At 43.6% G+C, this 13,309-nt stretch overlaps 4 protein-coding genes across 4 annotated transcripts; 2 read left to right on the forward strand and 2 right to left on the reverse strand.

Annotated features, from left to right (window-relative positions):
• Nucleotides 1-872: 872 nt before the first annotated feature.
• Nucleotides 873-3,212, reverse strand: GGS22DRAFT_198911 (prion-inhibition and propagation-domain-containing protein; the record flags this gene model as incomplete). The annotated part of the gene is made up of 2 exons (XM_047966206.1): nt 873-3,079; nt 3,131-3,212. The coding sequence occupies 2 exons, from the start codon at nt 3,210-3,212 to the stop codon at nt 1,191-1,193; spliced, it is 1,971 nt and encodes a 656-aa protein (XP_047820319.1). The 3' UTR covers nt 873-1,190.
• Nucleotides 3,213-3,986: 774 nt separating this feature from the next.
• Nucleotides 3,987-6,059, forward strand: GGS22DRAFT_157954 (kinase-like protein). Its single transcript, XM_047960565.1, has 3 exons — nt 3,987-4,880; nt 4,942-5,727; nt 5,837-6,059. The coding sequence occupies exons 1-2, from the start codon at nt 4,022-4,024 to the stop codon at nt 5,679-5,681; spliced, it is 1,599 nt and encodes a 532-aa protein (XP_047820320.1). The 5' UTR covers nt 3,987-4,021; the 3' UTR covers nt 5,682-5,727; nt 5,837-6,059.
• GGS22DRAFT_114140 (uncharacterized protein) lies at nt 5,837-6,907 on the forward strand. The gene is made up of 2 exons (XM_047958041.1): nt 5,837-6,337; nt 6,387-6,907. Exons 1-2 carry the CDS (start codon nt 6,128-6,130, stop codon nt 6,732-6,734), a joined length of 558 nt encoding a protein of 185 aa, XP_047820321.1. The 5' UTR covers nt 5,837-6,127; the 3' UTR covers nt 6,735-6,907.
• Nucleotides 6,908-11,409: 4,502 nt separating this feature from the next.
• Nucleotides 11,410-13,029, reverse strand: GGS22DRAFT_198913 (uncharacterized protein; the record flags this gene model as incomplete). The annotated part of the gene is made up of 3 exons (XM_047966207.1): nt 11,410-11,837; nt 11,911-12,328; nt 12,388-13,029. The coding sequence occupies 3 exons, from the start codon at nt 13,027-13,029 to the stop codon at nt 11,410-11,412; spliced, it is 1,488 nt and encodes a 495-aa protein (XP_047820322.1).
• Nucleotides 13,030-13,309: the final 280 nt, after the last annotated feature.

Below are 13,309 nucleotides of genomic sequence, written 5' to 3' on the forward strand. Positions count from 1 at the left end.
CATGATAGTAACTAGCTCTAAATGAGCTGTAAATTTCTAAGAGAACATCTGGTACTAGCTTCTTATTATTAACTATGCTTTCATTCCGGGAATACTCAAGTTTCTAAGGGTTCGGGTCCGAAATTTGGGTTATGAGAACACATCCCTTGCCTGGCATTTGATTATATACCTACCTAAGCAGCGTCTGCGTACTGCAAGTCCAGACATCTACTAAGTATCGACTAACTTCGAAAAGATGACTGCCATGGCTTCAACTTATTGAAAGAGCTTGTCACTAAAGAAAATAAGTATGCGATGCGATAATATCCCGATTTACACGCTTTTGAATCCTCACCGCATGGTCAAGCTTTCGTCCGAACGTTTGTAGTAAATATGCACTTCTTAACCCCATTTCATTATTATGTAATATACATTCATTATGTAATCGTACATTAGGTAAGATAAATTAGTGGGTCCCCCATCCCCATCCCCCCTTTTCCCTTACAGCTGGCAGAAGTCAATCAATTCACTTTTTCCAGTAGCAGGACCATATACCTATCTTGCAGCTACAATTTATACTTAGGTACGATACGATATTCCTCATGAAAATTCGACTATTATCCATCTACTAGACATCGTTTGCGGATATGTTAAAGCAAGGGGTATGAAATTATCCTACTCCAGATACTTCCTCCGTATGTCCACTTGGACATCTTACTTATTTTGACTACCTAGAAACCAGTTCTAACTCATCGCAAATTCCTATTGAACCAGAGCGTGGTAGCTCTGCACTACAGAGGTATAAGCCACAGATCGTGAGATCCTCAAATACGCTTCCGTAGACTTTGAAGGTAAGACATCATCATGATAGGTCACTGATCATGAGTAAAACATAGGTGTAAAGAGTGTATATAGTAGTGTAGGTGCTAAAGAAGGTGGTGAGGTCCAAGGTGAGAGACCTTGACGAACTTCTATAAGAAGTCCATCGATGAGTGATCAGTCAGCATGATGACGTAAGGTCCATGCTAAGAGAACAAAACACTATACTACGATTCACTATGTAAACAATAAAGACAGGGTTCTAAAACTTCAATCTTCCCTACTAGCTTGGTCCGTACCAAATTTCCCGACCCTTCGTGTCCTCTGCCATCCTCTTTCTTCGTGCTAGGTCTTGAGCAGTATGATCTCAAGCCTCTGATGAACCGAATCTCTTATTTTGAACTGCTTAGAACTTCCTTCAGCGTCCTAAGCTTGTCTGTGATTTGCTCCCTGAACATCATCCGTAACCTAGTCTTGATGGAGGCAGATGACTCTCCTATATATGCCGGGTTCTCTGCCTCATTTGCTTTGAGACACATCTCCACGATGTCACGATATGAATTGCCACATTCATTCGCAATATCCTCTATGGGTGTTCGAATGTTGCTGGTAGTTTCGCCGGCGGCGTCTGGCAGTCCTCGCAGCTTCCCGGCTATGCCTCGCAAGTCCTGACATGTTATTTCCCTCAAGTCCTTAATATCCAGTATTTTCTCAATAGGCTTCCATAGAGCTATCTCTATGAGCAAAACACCTAGGCTGTACATATCGTACGCTTTTCGGTAATGACTTTTCGCTTCCCCAAATTGAGCGAAAGGATGTCGGTAGATATCAGACCATGGATCAAATGGAGGTTTTCTCGTCATTTCAAGTATGCTTGTCGGCCGAGAAAAATCGTAGCCTGCGATATATGGCATATCGATGTTTACTTGTTCCTTATCTTCGTAAAAGAACAAGATATTCTCACTTCCAAGGCTTTTGTGTAGCCAATCAACGGAATGAAAACTAAAAAGGCAATCGGCCAAGGCACTAGAAAGAGATATCCTCGTAGTTATTGAGGGTTTCGGGTGATCAGTTAACAGATGGTGGAGGGTTGCCCACATCGAGTTTGGATACATGTCAGATGGATTTTCAAACACTATGCCAAAATCGAATTCTCCGTTGCATATTGGGGATTTAGTGTAGCCTAAACATCTGGGGGCCCTGAAATTTGGTGGTATCTCCTCGCTGAGCAACCTTGTGAGCATCGTTACCCTTCTCTCGGATAATGAAACTGCCGCATATTCCTCTAGACGATGTGGTGGCTGCTCAATCCATTCAACCCACACCTTGCGATCTCCCCAGGATGCTACCGACCGTCTCTTCTTGTCGCATCTGAGGGAATCTCCAGGGCAGAAGTTGAATATAGATATGTCCAACAACATAGTAGTAGAATCGTAAAAGATTGGTGTGTCAAGAACTTGTGGTTGATCAATCTCGACGTGACGAAGTTTAAGTTTGGCTAATCTTCGAATATATTGTCTGCTTTCATGGTCATCTACTATGCTCTCTATCATAGCTGGCTCTAGAGACAGTTTTTGAATAAGGCTAGATAGAATCGGATCAACCTTTTTTTTAAAGTTAATAGCATCTCGATCTAGAGCCTCAATTAGGATTCTCAGACTCTGGACGTCGCCCTGAAGGTGTAAAAGCTCCAGATAATTCATCTCAGCATAATTTTCTAACCTCTTTATGTGCGATGTGTCGAGAAGACCTATTAGAAAGGAGTTGAAGACCCGAAGCCTTTCTACAAGGCTCTCGAATTCCTCTTTGTCGACGCTTACCCAGACAAGGCGTTTGGGTTCCGCAAAAATTGTTCGAAGCTTGCGCGCAACTGTTGCTGTTCGATATCCCGCCTTTCGAAAACCTCTAGATATAGAGAAAGCATGGTTCTGTTCCTCGGGATTGTTGTTCTCCGTGGCGTATATGGAGTCGAAGCGTAGCAATGGTACTAGGTTTGATTGAGGTTCGCTTGAGTCGTCCCAAGGAATATCTCTTCGGCCTACAATACTCTCATATTTCATATTTTTCTGTTCATATTCTTGGAAGAGAGTATTGATTGCGATGAGAACGTCTTTCAGTATTAAGTGATTAACGCCAAGGACTGCGCATATTTTTCCTTTCTCATGTAAAAGGCCAGCTTCGTGTGCGAAGCCGAGAAATCGCTGTTGCTCAATTTGAACTTGGATTCTCAAATGCTTATACAACTCGGGCATGTGAGTAGCTTCTATAAAGTATTTATATCCTATTTAAATTTAGCGAAAACGCCTCTATAATCTTTTCAGTTGTAACGAACTCTTAATACACTCATCTGTTATCTGTAGGATAATGGATACAATACCAATACCTAGACCTATCGTCGAAATAGGATCGGCCATCGTTGCGCAATCTACACAAACATACTGAGTATATTCTTTGTGGGATGGGTTATAGTGATGTTTGCATTTAATGGCTTGCTGGACACCCCTTTATTTAGAATCTTACGGCAATTATCAAGACTTTGGGACGGATTATGGGCTAGATCATAGATCTGGCATGGCTAAGAGAAATTGATTTCCAATCCAGGCTCAAAGTGAGATCATTATGCTGCTCGTGTAGCCGAATAAGCAAGGCACTCTTTAACGCCATCGTAGCCCGTACCCGACACTAAAGAAATTGCACCTGCCGCTGAAAATATATGCAAGACGAATCGGCGTGCTATATCTCTCCGCTATATCCTCCTGAGCGATATAATTTGAGACATTGATTATGGTGGCGGGTGCAGGTGGGTGGTTACAAAGTTGCACTTTTATACAACTTAATTACCTGGTATTGAGAAGGAGGGAAGTTGGGGCTATGCCAGTTAGCCTCGTGTACCATCTAAAGCCGGAGCCGGCAATCGACTAAACTCCGTGATTAGTTCGATATTTGCACTCTAAGTGGTGGACGTCACTTCCCGATACTTTATAATCCTTGCCCGTGGCTTTGAGGAACAAACTAATCGATGGTCCGGATGCGCCATGCTAGATATCCCATGTCAGACACTTACCCTGAGGTCCAACTAGCTACCTCGGTGAGTGAGTAGGTACGTAGGCAGGCTGGATGGTAACCAATATATATGGATCGTCCGTAATATACACAAAATGAAACATATATGGCCTATTAGTCGTTACAACACAACTATCTTTACCTCACATCTCATAACAGGATGGCCCACAGAGAAGAAGGAACAGGCTCGACTAGCCAAAATAGAAATCCAGGCGAGAATTATACTTCAAAGATTACGAATGCCTTTAGGGCTGTAAAGGTCTCAGAGGCTACAATTGCCAAAACGTTGGAACGTGGATTTTCGGATTTCTGTATCCCTATGCCCACAAACTCTATCCCTAACGATTTGTCGCCGAGTGCCTTTCACTCATATTGGGAAATCCAACCTCAACTTTTAGAAGACACATTCAAAGTAGGCTCTAGAAAAGAACCCCCCGTTCATTTCAACCTTCGAGAGGATGCTATCGGCGAATATACAAACGTGCCAAAAGTTTTCGGTGACGACGGAACGACTATCGGCCGCTCAAACAACACAGACGTTATACGTGTAAAGTATGGCGATGATGTATATGCACTCAAACGAATTCAGCGCGTAAGCCACGGTACGACTCAGGCCATAGTTGAACAAATGAACTACATCAAGGGAGAGTTGAGCATAATGAGAAAGATCCACCATAACAACTTCCGCCACTTCGTAAAACTCATAGCCAGTTACACCACCGAGGGGTATGTGGGTATGCTTCTGAGCCCGTCAGCCGACTACAACCTTGCAGAATACCTGGACTTTGTTCACACAAATCAAACTCCTCCAAACATGATTGACCTGCGAGGCTTCTTCGGATGCCTTATTACGGCCCTGGCGCACTTGCATTACGTCGAACAAATCCGGCACAAAGATATCAAGCCAAAAAATATCCTCGTTAGAGGCAAGACTGTCTTGCTTGCCGATTTTGGGATCTCGCTGGACTGGGGCGCGACCGGTTGTACCACAACGATTACAGAGAAGATGAAATCCCCAAAGGTGAGTACCTATTCAGTGATAGCTGGCGTATGCCCACAATTGCTCATTATCCCCCGAATAGTACTGTGCCCCAGAAGTTGATCAATTCGAACCGAGAAATTCCATGTCAGACATCTGGTCGCTTGGGTGTGTTTTCTTAGAAATGTTCGCGGTATTGAAAAACAAAGATATAGCCTATGTGGACACTTTATTGGCTCGGTGTAGTACAGAAAAGTTTTGTGCGAAACCAGAAACAACCAGAATAATCATCGCGGACTTAGAAGCCGGCGACCCTCAACATGGAAACGAACCGGTAGCTTGGATTAAGAAGATGCTACAATGGTCCAAGAAAGACCGGCCTACTGCGAGAGCAGTGAGGGAGGAAATCTTCGAAAAGTATGATTACTGCGGTCTTTGCTGTAGACAAGACTGGATCTTCAATGAGAACATCTCACAGGGGAAGAAGGCCAGATATGTAATCACGGCAAAAATCCTCCAAGGGTACGATCTCGAACCCCGTTGGAAAGAGGTCGAAGTGATGCATAATCCTCGGATTTCGAAATGTTGGATCTCGCCCGATGCTCTCCAGGGTTCCCATTTGCAACCTGAAACTAAAGGCGCAGAATCTATGGTGCTGGATGGAAAGGTATTCCAATCGGATCAGTTCGTTAAAATCACATGCAAGGTTGGTGAGGAGATGCCAACTATTCTCGAGGAGTTCTGCGTTGCGAAAGAGATAATACCGTTCAACATTCTCGTCGACACGTCAACTTTCGATAAAATGAGATCGATGCCCGAACAGCTCCGAGGGTGGCGATGAATGCCAGGTGGTGAACTGGCAGATTATTCGTGTCAATTTCAATGCACTGTTTCCTTAGTTCAACACGTTAGTTCCTATGTAATAGTTTAATTTCCGATCAGGCCCCAATGCCTCAACTGAACGCATAGCAGCTGTGCATCATCCCTCGTACGTACCTGGTCGTGCGTCGGAATTATTTATCGTCGATTCTCGTGAACGCTTTGTTGGCAGATGCGTCTGATTCATATCTGCGAATGAGGTTATTGATTGGGAAAAGAAAAGGGTTTGGGTTCTTTTGGGTCGCTTCGGGCAAAGTTAATGTAGGTAGGTAGGTACCTAGACAACCGCAAAGCGCGAAGGTCTATAAATTACCTACCTCTAGGTACCTAGGCAGATACTATTCAGGATACCTCATCAACATTTCCTGTCCGTCTCAAAATCTACCAACAGTATTTTCGCGATTGAAAATGTCCATTACCGAACTAATCCAGTATATCCGAGTCGCGTTGGTACGGCTAGGGAGGACCAGAAAACGGAGAAGTCCCGTTGCCCCTATTCTTGAAGAGACGCACATAGCCGATTTGACCCCAGAGAGCGATGATCCAATGTCGAACAGCGATGAGGAACTTCGTGGGTCTGGCTACGAAGATTTGGGAGTTAGCGAAGGAAACCAGAGCGTTAGTATTCCCTCCCTCCAAATTGTGACGCACCGCTAATGATCTGCAGCCCAACGGCTTCACCTTCTACACTCCCAATTCCTCCAACCCAAACGCTTGGACAAATGCATTCTGGGCAAAGAATTCCCTAGAGAACCACAGCACTATCCAAGTGTCGGCGATGAAATTCTTGCGCCCTGATGCGACAGTGGGAACCAAATACACATTATCCTGGCGAATAGAAAAAGTAGAGTCAATATTTTCCTCCACTTTTGAGGTGATTCCAGATCCCACCAACGGATCCCAGCGCCAACCCCAGGTAGTTATTGGAATCGAGCGGTCCTCTGAGGTTGACAAAGGTCAATCCTGGATACCTTCTTCATTGCTACCGGACCAGTCTTCCGCTATGGGTAGGTAGGATACCTTAACCACGTCCATTAGTTTGTCATACTTTCCAGACACTTTGCTAAAGGACGCAGATGGAACCCAAATGTTGCCAGGTAATCTGGTCGAACCATGTCGAACCATTATCATTTTACCTGCGCCATGTAGTATACTGTGCTCGAAGTATGCACATGCGCAAGAAAGTGTGATGATCCAGGTCCAAAACCATGCCATGGGGTTACGTGCCATAGACGGTGTGAAACCCGCTGTCGCTACCAATAGGTACCGCTCTCTTTTGAAGCTCAAGCAAACGTCAACGTATCCATCAAACTAATGCGCTCTTAGACAGGAATCCGTGTTATACTTAGATAGCCAGGTGCTTAACGTAACAGGGTATAACTGTGGTGGGCTCTAGCAAGGCGAGGCATTTTTCGAAGTATATGTCAAAGTTTTGTGCGATGGCAACTATCGTTTTGTTCTTGTTTCTTCCATTTTCCTTCTCTTAGAAGATGCTTAATAGAGTGAAGGAATAGCAAAAATTGGTCAAATATAGGTTGAAACGAAAAAAGGGAGAGAGAGAGAGAGGTGGGGGGGCAATCGATGGTTGAGATATATGAGAAAGACATACCTAGGTAACTTTCCTTTTTCCTAATATACATCTATAAAATTCTGAGAAAGGGTCCAAAACCAGATCATCGAAATTCAAAGGAACGGAAGAAGCCTGGCAAGATATAAGTATCTACCAAACCCTCAGATTGGGTCTCCCCCTTCCATTGGCCATATAAAAAGCCGAAAGTATTTCCATAGGTATAGAGAAATTACCCGAAATTTCATGTTATTGGCTACCTACCCCTGAAAATATTGGAAGGGTCAGATGCACACGTAGTCTTGGTGTTGTTACATTAAAGATAAAAGGTTCCTTGGTATGGAAGTTAGCATTTACCCGGACCTAGTAGATGGACATCGATAGGAAGACTACTCGGTTAGGTACAGAGTACATAGGACATAGCATCTTGATGTGGTTTACCGAGCACACCCGGGTAGTGTAACAAGAAGACGTTGGTGTTTTAGACATCCATGGATGTGTATCCACCCATAAGTTGCCAAGTAGCCCCTTATATGGACGCAGGTCTTAACGTGGTCACATCAACATACCTACTACTAGGTACCTACCCACATCATATTTTAATCATTATTGTGAAGAAAGATTACTTGCTTTGTGGGTGCTTGAGATGATAAGATCGTTCGGAAATCCCATTGATCATACATACCTAGTACTTCATAGGTAGGTAACTTAGTTGTCGTGTCTATATCAGTTAAAGATCTGCAGAAAATACACGGTGTTTTGGTAACAAGCTTTGCGTTAAAACTTGGGACCTGAACTTAGGTTAATCTATATTTGATGAATATCAATTCAGGTACGTTGTTCCCGTATTTTAAACTTCAATCAACATTCCAAAGACACGAATTTCTTTTTCAAAGTTATATGCTTATAAGTAGCAGTATTATATTTGATTTAACATTTCGGCTAAGTTATTAGAACCTAAAAAATAATAAATTGTCACCTACTAAACACCTAGGTAAGTAGGTATTTAATAAGATTCCTGTGAAATTAAGTTAAAAGTTTAACCCTATCAGAAAAATTACCTACTTGGTTATTGTCACAAGGCGGAACCAAAGAACGAGGAAAAAACGATACCGCTACGCGAGGAGCTCTAAAGTAAGGGAACATAGTATATATACAGATGAGAATCTTTGTATGTCATGTTCCCAACATTAGCGGCCAACAGGACTCAAAAAGGACTCAACGGACCTCCACGGACTGAGTCCCGATCCCATAGACCCCTGGCCACTAAGGTTAGGAAGTCTTCCTCCCCACCATACTTCTAGCAATTATTGACTAGTAATGGGGTTAGAGATAAAGTCACCAAATAAGCGCAGCCTTTGGGTAAAAAGAGCTCCAAGTGTCTCGAAATAATGTCATTGCTTTTTATGTTATGTTTCCATTGTGATAGATATTGAAATAGATACAGGTTATGAGTATTATATTGGTTGATTAGTTGGTTTAAGTTGCGAGTTCCAGGTAGTGGTTCGTAGATAGTACATATATGCCCCTTGAGTACAAGGCGTAGACTCCCAGCCACCTAATATTCCAACAATAAATGGTGTACATGTTGCCGTTTTACTTTAAGCACCTAGTAAACTCATGAAATATGTTAATAATTATGAGCGATCATCGACGGGGATTCAGGCACTGGGTTGCCAGTTATTTCTGATAAGGCGTTGTTTTTACTCTAAGCATCCTTATTCATAACCATATTTCAAGCCTTAAACATCAAATACAGGGAGGGACGTCAAACCAAATAAACATCCACTTAATTATAAGTACTTAATAAATGATAATTAATCTTATAAATACCTACTTACCTACCTAGTAGGTAATTTATAGTATAGTCCCCTATATAAATTCAAGTATTCTTTTAACATGTTGTCATCAAAGGAGTTACCCCTCGTCCCGTCAACCTTCCTGTCGCCTTTTAGCGCTCTTCTCGCCCCTCGCGGTTACTAGCAGCTTTTATAGCCGGCGCTTTTATGCAAGATGCCCATTGAAAATAACACTCACGGTAACTGTAGCAATGATGCAGATAGTGTAATTTAACGTAATATTCCAGCAAACATTAACCTTTTCGTCCTCAAAAATATTTGCTACTATTCATCTACCGGTTATACTTAGGTACCTACCTACCCGCCATAAATGATAATTCAGCTAATTAGGTTTTTACATGTAACTACATAGGTACCTCATTTTCTATCTTTACCTATGTGCGTAATATCCTACCTAGTAGGCTCTGCGGGATACTAAGTAGGTACCCACCTTGATCACTTCGCAAGATGATGCGTTAATGCATGTGGTACAATCCTGTCTGTCGATCAAATATTACGTACCTACCTAAACAGCTAAGCAATTATCAATATTTCGGGTAGATATCTTATTTGGCACTTGAGCGGCTTGCATGGTACAGCCCCTTAGGCACTCTTCCGCCTCAAGGCATACCCACCCAGCCACCTAAGCAAGCATCCGATTTCGATTTTCTTTCCCACCCATCTTCTCTTCAAAGGGTAAAACATTATTACAAATCCTTTCCCCTCACCTGTTTATGGCGTTGTTCTCCAACATATGCTTCATCTACAACTCCATGTGGCGCTCGATGCCAAAACAAAGCTCTTAAATTTTGGCCATGAGTCACAGACCAGCGCTGCCAAAATTGCCTAGTTAGGTACTACATGGCTCCGCTTAGCTAAAACTCCCGGAACCTTTTCATCATGGCTGACTGCAGGCAGCTCTCACAGGTATCTCTGTCTAATGCACAGTCAAGCCAATCATTCCTAAGAAACAAACTCACAGCGGCAGCGCCACCACTACTACTTCCGGTCGGATACCGGTAGCTGTCTCATCTAGAATCAAAAGTCGCATGGGTGTCTGCCGTGTCCATAGGCTGGCTACCTGCTTAGGTATGATTAACCATGTAATTAATTTGTGAGACCCGAGATATATGCACCATTGTGCGGGTGGGAATAGACCGTGACGCCCGTGGCTGCCCAGGTGCCTTATGTAGTACAAAATATTTTTGGGCGATGTTAGAATATTACGTGGCTGTTTGGAGTTAGCCACTCTTCCAAGAATTAGATTCTTTGTTGTTGTTGTTCTGTTTAACGTCTGAGTGAACGGGCGTGGGCCTCTCTTCGCAACCTCCCAAGGGGTATGGGACGTGGCAAGCTCTACTAGGTACCTATTTACAAAATACTGATGATCCTGATGATACTATGATGCCAAATCTTGCCTCGGGGGCTCAACATTCTCTGATTAGCGATCGCTACTGGTCGATCGGCCTGATCCCAAGCCCTCCCGGGGAAGGGCATGAATTAGATTCATGGTGGCAAAAGAGACTTTACCCAAATAGCATGGGAACATTTTCCTATAATGATAGGTTAGTAAGAGACTAGTACCTAGTAACAAGAGACGACGTACGTGATGTTTCTCGCAGCATGCTTCACTGCCTCACTGTCCCTTGGCGCAGCCCAATCTGTTGCAACGAAGTAGGGAAGGTGCAAAGTCTTACATATGTAGGAGTGCCCGAAACCCTAAGGCGCCTACGGGTTATCACTGCAATAACACGTAGAATACCTACTGTCTACTTGATACATAGGTACCTAGGTAGGTAGGTACCTACTTGGTGGACGCACAAGTAGGCAGATTCATCGATAGATGTCTTACCGCCTTGATGTTATAGCTTCAGTTTCTAGTTATTGGCTCCCTGAAATTTAGCGGCTGTTGACTAAAATTCAGGTGAGCAGTTCACTGTTGACGCCTGAATTTAGGGGAATATCACATCCATGGATCTACCCTCTTTACCTAAGAGGTAATTTATACCTAGGTAGTATACCTACTTGGTAGCTATGTATTATTTCCGAACCATTAATTGCTCTTAATAACTGTACCGTCTAAGTCAACTAATACAATATAGCACTTGTAACCAGCATTATTTACATTGTTGCTTAGGATGTTGCTTGCAGATGGGGAGAGCTGGATTGAGCATACCCGCGCATCAAAGGGAATAGCTCTCCAAAAAGGCTACAGGGCACCATCAGCCACGTCCATCCCACGGTGTGTGTCTAGGTACTAGGTAGTGTGGCGAACCTACCTAGTATCATTGCATAATACGAACACTACCAAGTCGTGTCCATGGCCCATTCTGCCCCGTAATATTAGAATCTCCACTCGTAGGGATCTGCCACTCATCGACCTCCGGACCGTTGCCTTCGTCATAAAGAACATAGACTCTGTTATCGGCGAATGTTAGGTTGCTTGCCGACGTCGTCGCAAGACCTAGATATGTGCGATCTGGTAGTAACAATTTCTCAATACGGCTTTGTTGTATGGAGAATCCGCTCGAACAATTCCATGATACCAATGTCAGGTTTTTGCGATCGGGTGACGCAAATAGGATCAAATGCGTTAAGAATGCTCCGTTGTTCTTTGCGCACTGAGGGAGAGTACCATCCTCTGTATAATAGTTTCGGTTATCCTCCATTGTGACACAGATGGGTGTATGAGGAGCCAAGTTGAAGGTAGTGCCTAGGTAGGTAGCTTCTGTTAATAGGATCATCTACATGACTTGAGGAATGGGCAAGTGCTGGGCTAAACTGACTAACTTCATCTCCCAAAATATCGGTGTCAACGTTATATGGATATTGCTTCATGGTCCCATCCGTGCCTCCAACGTACAAGCGCAAATCCCTTCTACTTCCTACCGGAGCGGCAGCAATCGGTGAACCATCTTGGATCGGCATATCTTGCTTGATGCTTTGCCATGGTTCATCATTGGTACTGTTCTGGACATACTTTCCGACCGTAAGTGAGTTGGCCCCGTGTTCCTGGAAGAAGACAGCGAGAATATGGCGCCGGATATCAAAGTCCTGGTACCAGTACGAGAAAAGGGAAGAGCTTTTAGATATCTTGTAGAGTCCACTGAAGTTATTATCGCCCCAAATACCTGGCTGCTCCTTATACGGGGACTGCCGTTCGATGGCTGTTCCAGACGATTGTACGAAATAGATATTTTTTACCTATAAGGTGCATCTTTCACGTTAGGTATATCGGCTAGATAGAGGATGTCAGTACATACCAAAGAGTTATTGGTGTTGGTGTAAGGATATCCAGCCGACGACGTAAGAGGGGTATTGGGCTTTACATCAAAGCTGGGATCGGTAATGTCTGACACGGCCCAAGTCTGATTGTTGGAGCTCCAAGACGACTCGAATACTTCATTTTGATTTCTTGGTTGGTAATAAATGCAGTATTGGCTCGTGTTTGTCCCATCAATCCAATGTAGAGCAGCAATGTATGAGTCTTGTGTCGCGTGTGTTGAGTTGGAAGAAGTCTGATTATTGTGGTGGGTGAAATGGCCTCCTACTCCACCACCAATCGCAGCTGCGATTATTACCAAAGAAATAACACCTATTATAACCCAAAAAATCATCCGACGAACCCCACATATGGTGGAAGAGGTTGAAGACAAGTAATTGTCTTGTTGGTTCGAGGTTGGCGATAGTCCAGAGAATTGAATATGAGAGCCAACGACCTTCTCGTCCTTGGATGCAGAGAGTGGAATCGGGAGGGTATTCGGATCTCTTTCGAATGCTGCAGGCTCTAGACAATTGCTGTCGTCATTTACTTCGATGCCGTAGCTTTGTATGAGGGGATTTCGGTTTTCAGCGACCTCAAGATTGCTGTAGTCTGGCTTCGATCGGTATATGGGTACAGACATCCTGAGCGAGGGCGAATCCCTTAGCCCAAATATAAATCAAAGAAACCAAGCCAACCAATATTCATTTACCTACCTAGTTATACCAGGGGAGAGGGATATTCGCAGTATGTAATGTGATGAATTCAGGTAGTAGGTAGGTAGTCATACAGGGAGACTGGACTTCCCCAACCTCTACCCTTTCTCGGCCCCCGTGTCTCAGCGATTTCCAGGAAGTATCTTACGTATGGATCAAAATCGTATGAAAATAGGCCAAAGATCAGACAGAACTTCGAACTATCTG

This window comes from Annulohypoxylon maeteangense (genome assembly GCF_022496945.1).
Source record: "Annulohypoxylon maeteangense strain CBS 123835 unplaced genomic scaffold GGS22scaffold_5, whole genome shotgun sequence".
Classification (NCBI taxonomy): domain Eukaryota; kingdom Fungi; phylum Ascomycota; class Sordariomycetes; order Xylariales; family Hypoxylaceae; genus Annulohypoxylon; species Annulohypoxylon maeteangense.

What these genes read in the sequence shown, in the direction of transcription:
- GGS22DRAFT_157954 (XM_047960565.1), top strand. Translation starts at nt 4,022, where the DNA reads ATGGCCCACAGAGAAGAAGGAACAGGCTCGACTAGCCAAAATAGAAAT. An exon ending in AGAGAAGATGAAATCCCCAA is followed by an intron (nt 4,881 to 4,941) that starts AGGTGAGTACCT and finishes TATCCCCCGAAT; the next exon opens with AGTACTGTGCCCCAGAAGTT.
- GGS22DRAFT_114140 (XM_047958041.1), top strand. Translation starts at nt 6,128, where the DNA reads ATGTCCATTACCGAACTAATCCAGTATATCCGAGTCGCGTTGGTACGG. An exon ending in TTAGCGAAGGAAACCAGAGC is followed by an intron (nt 6,338 to 6,386) that starts GTTAGTATTCCC and finishes AATGATCTGCAG; the next exon opens with CCCAACGGCTTCACCTTCTA.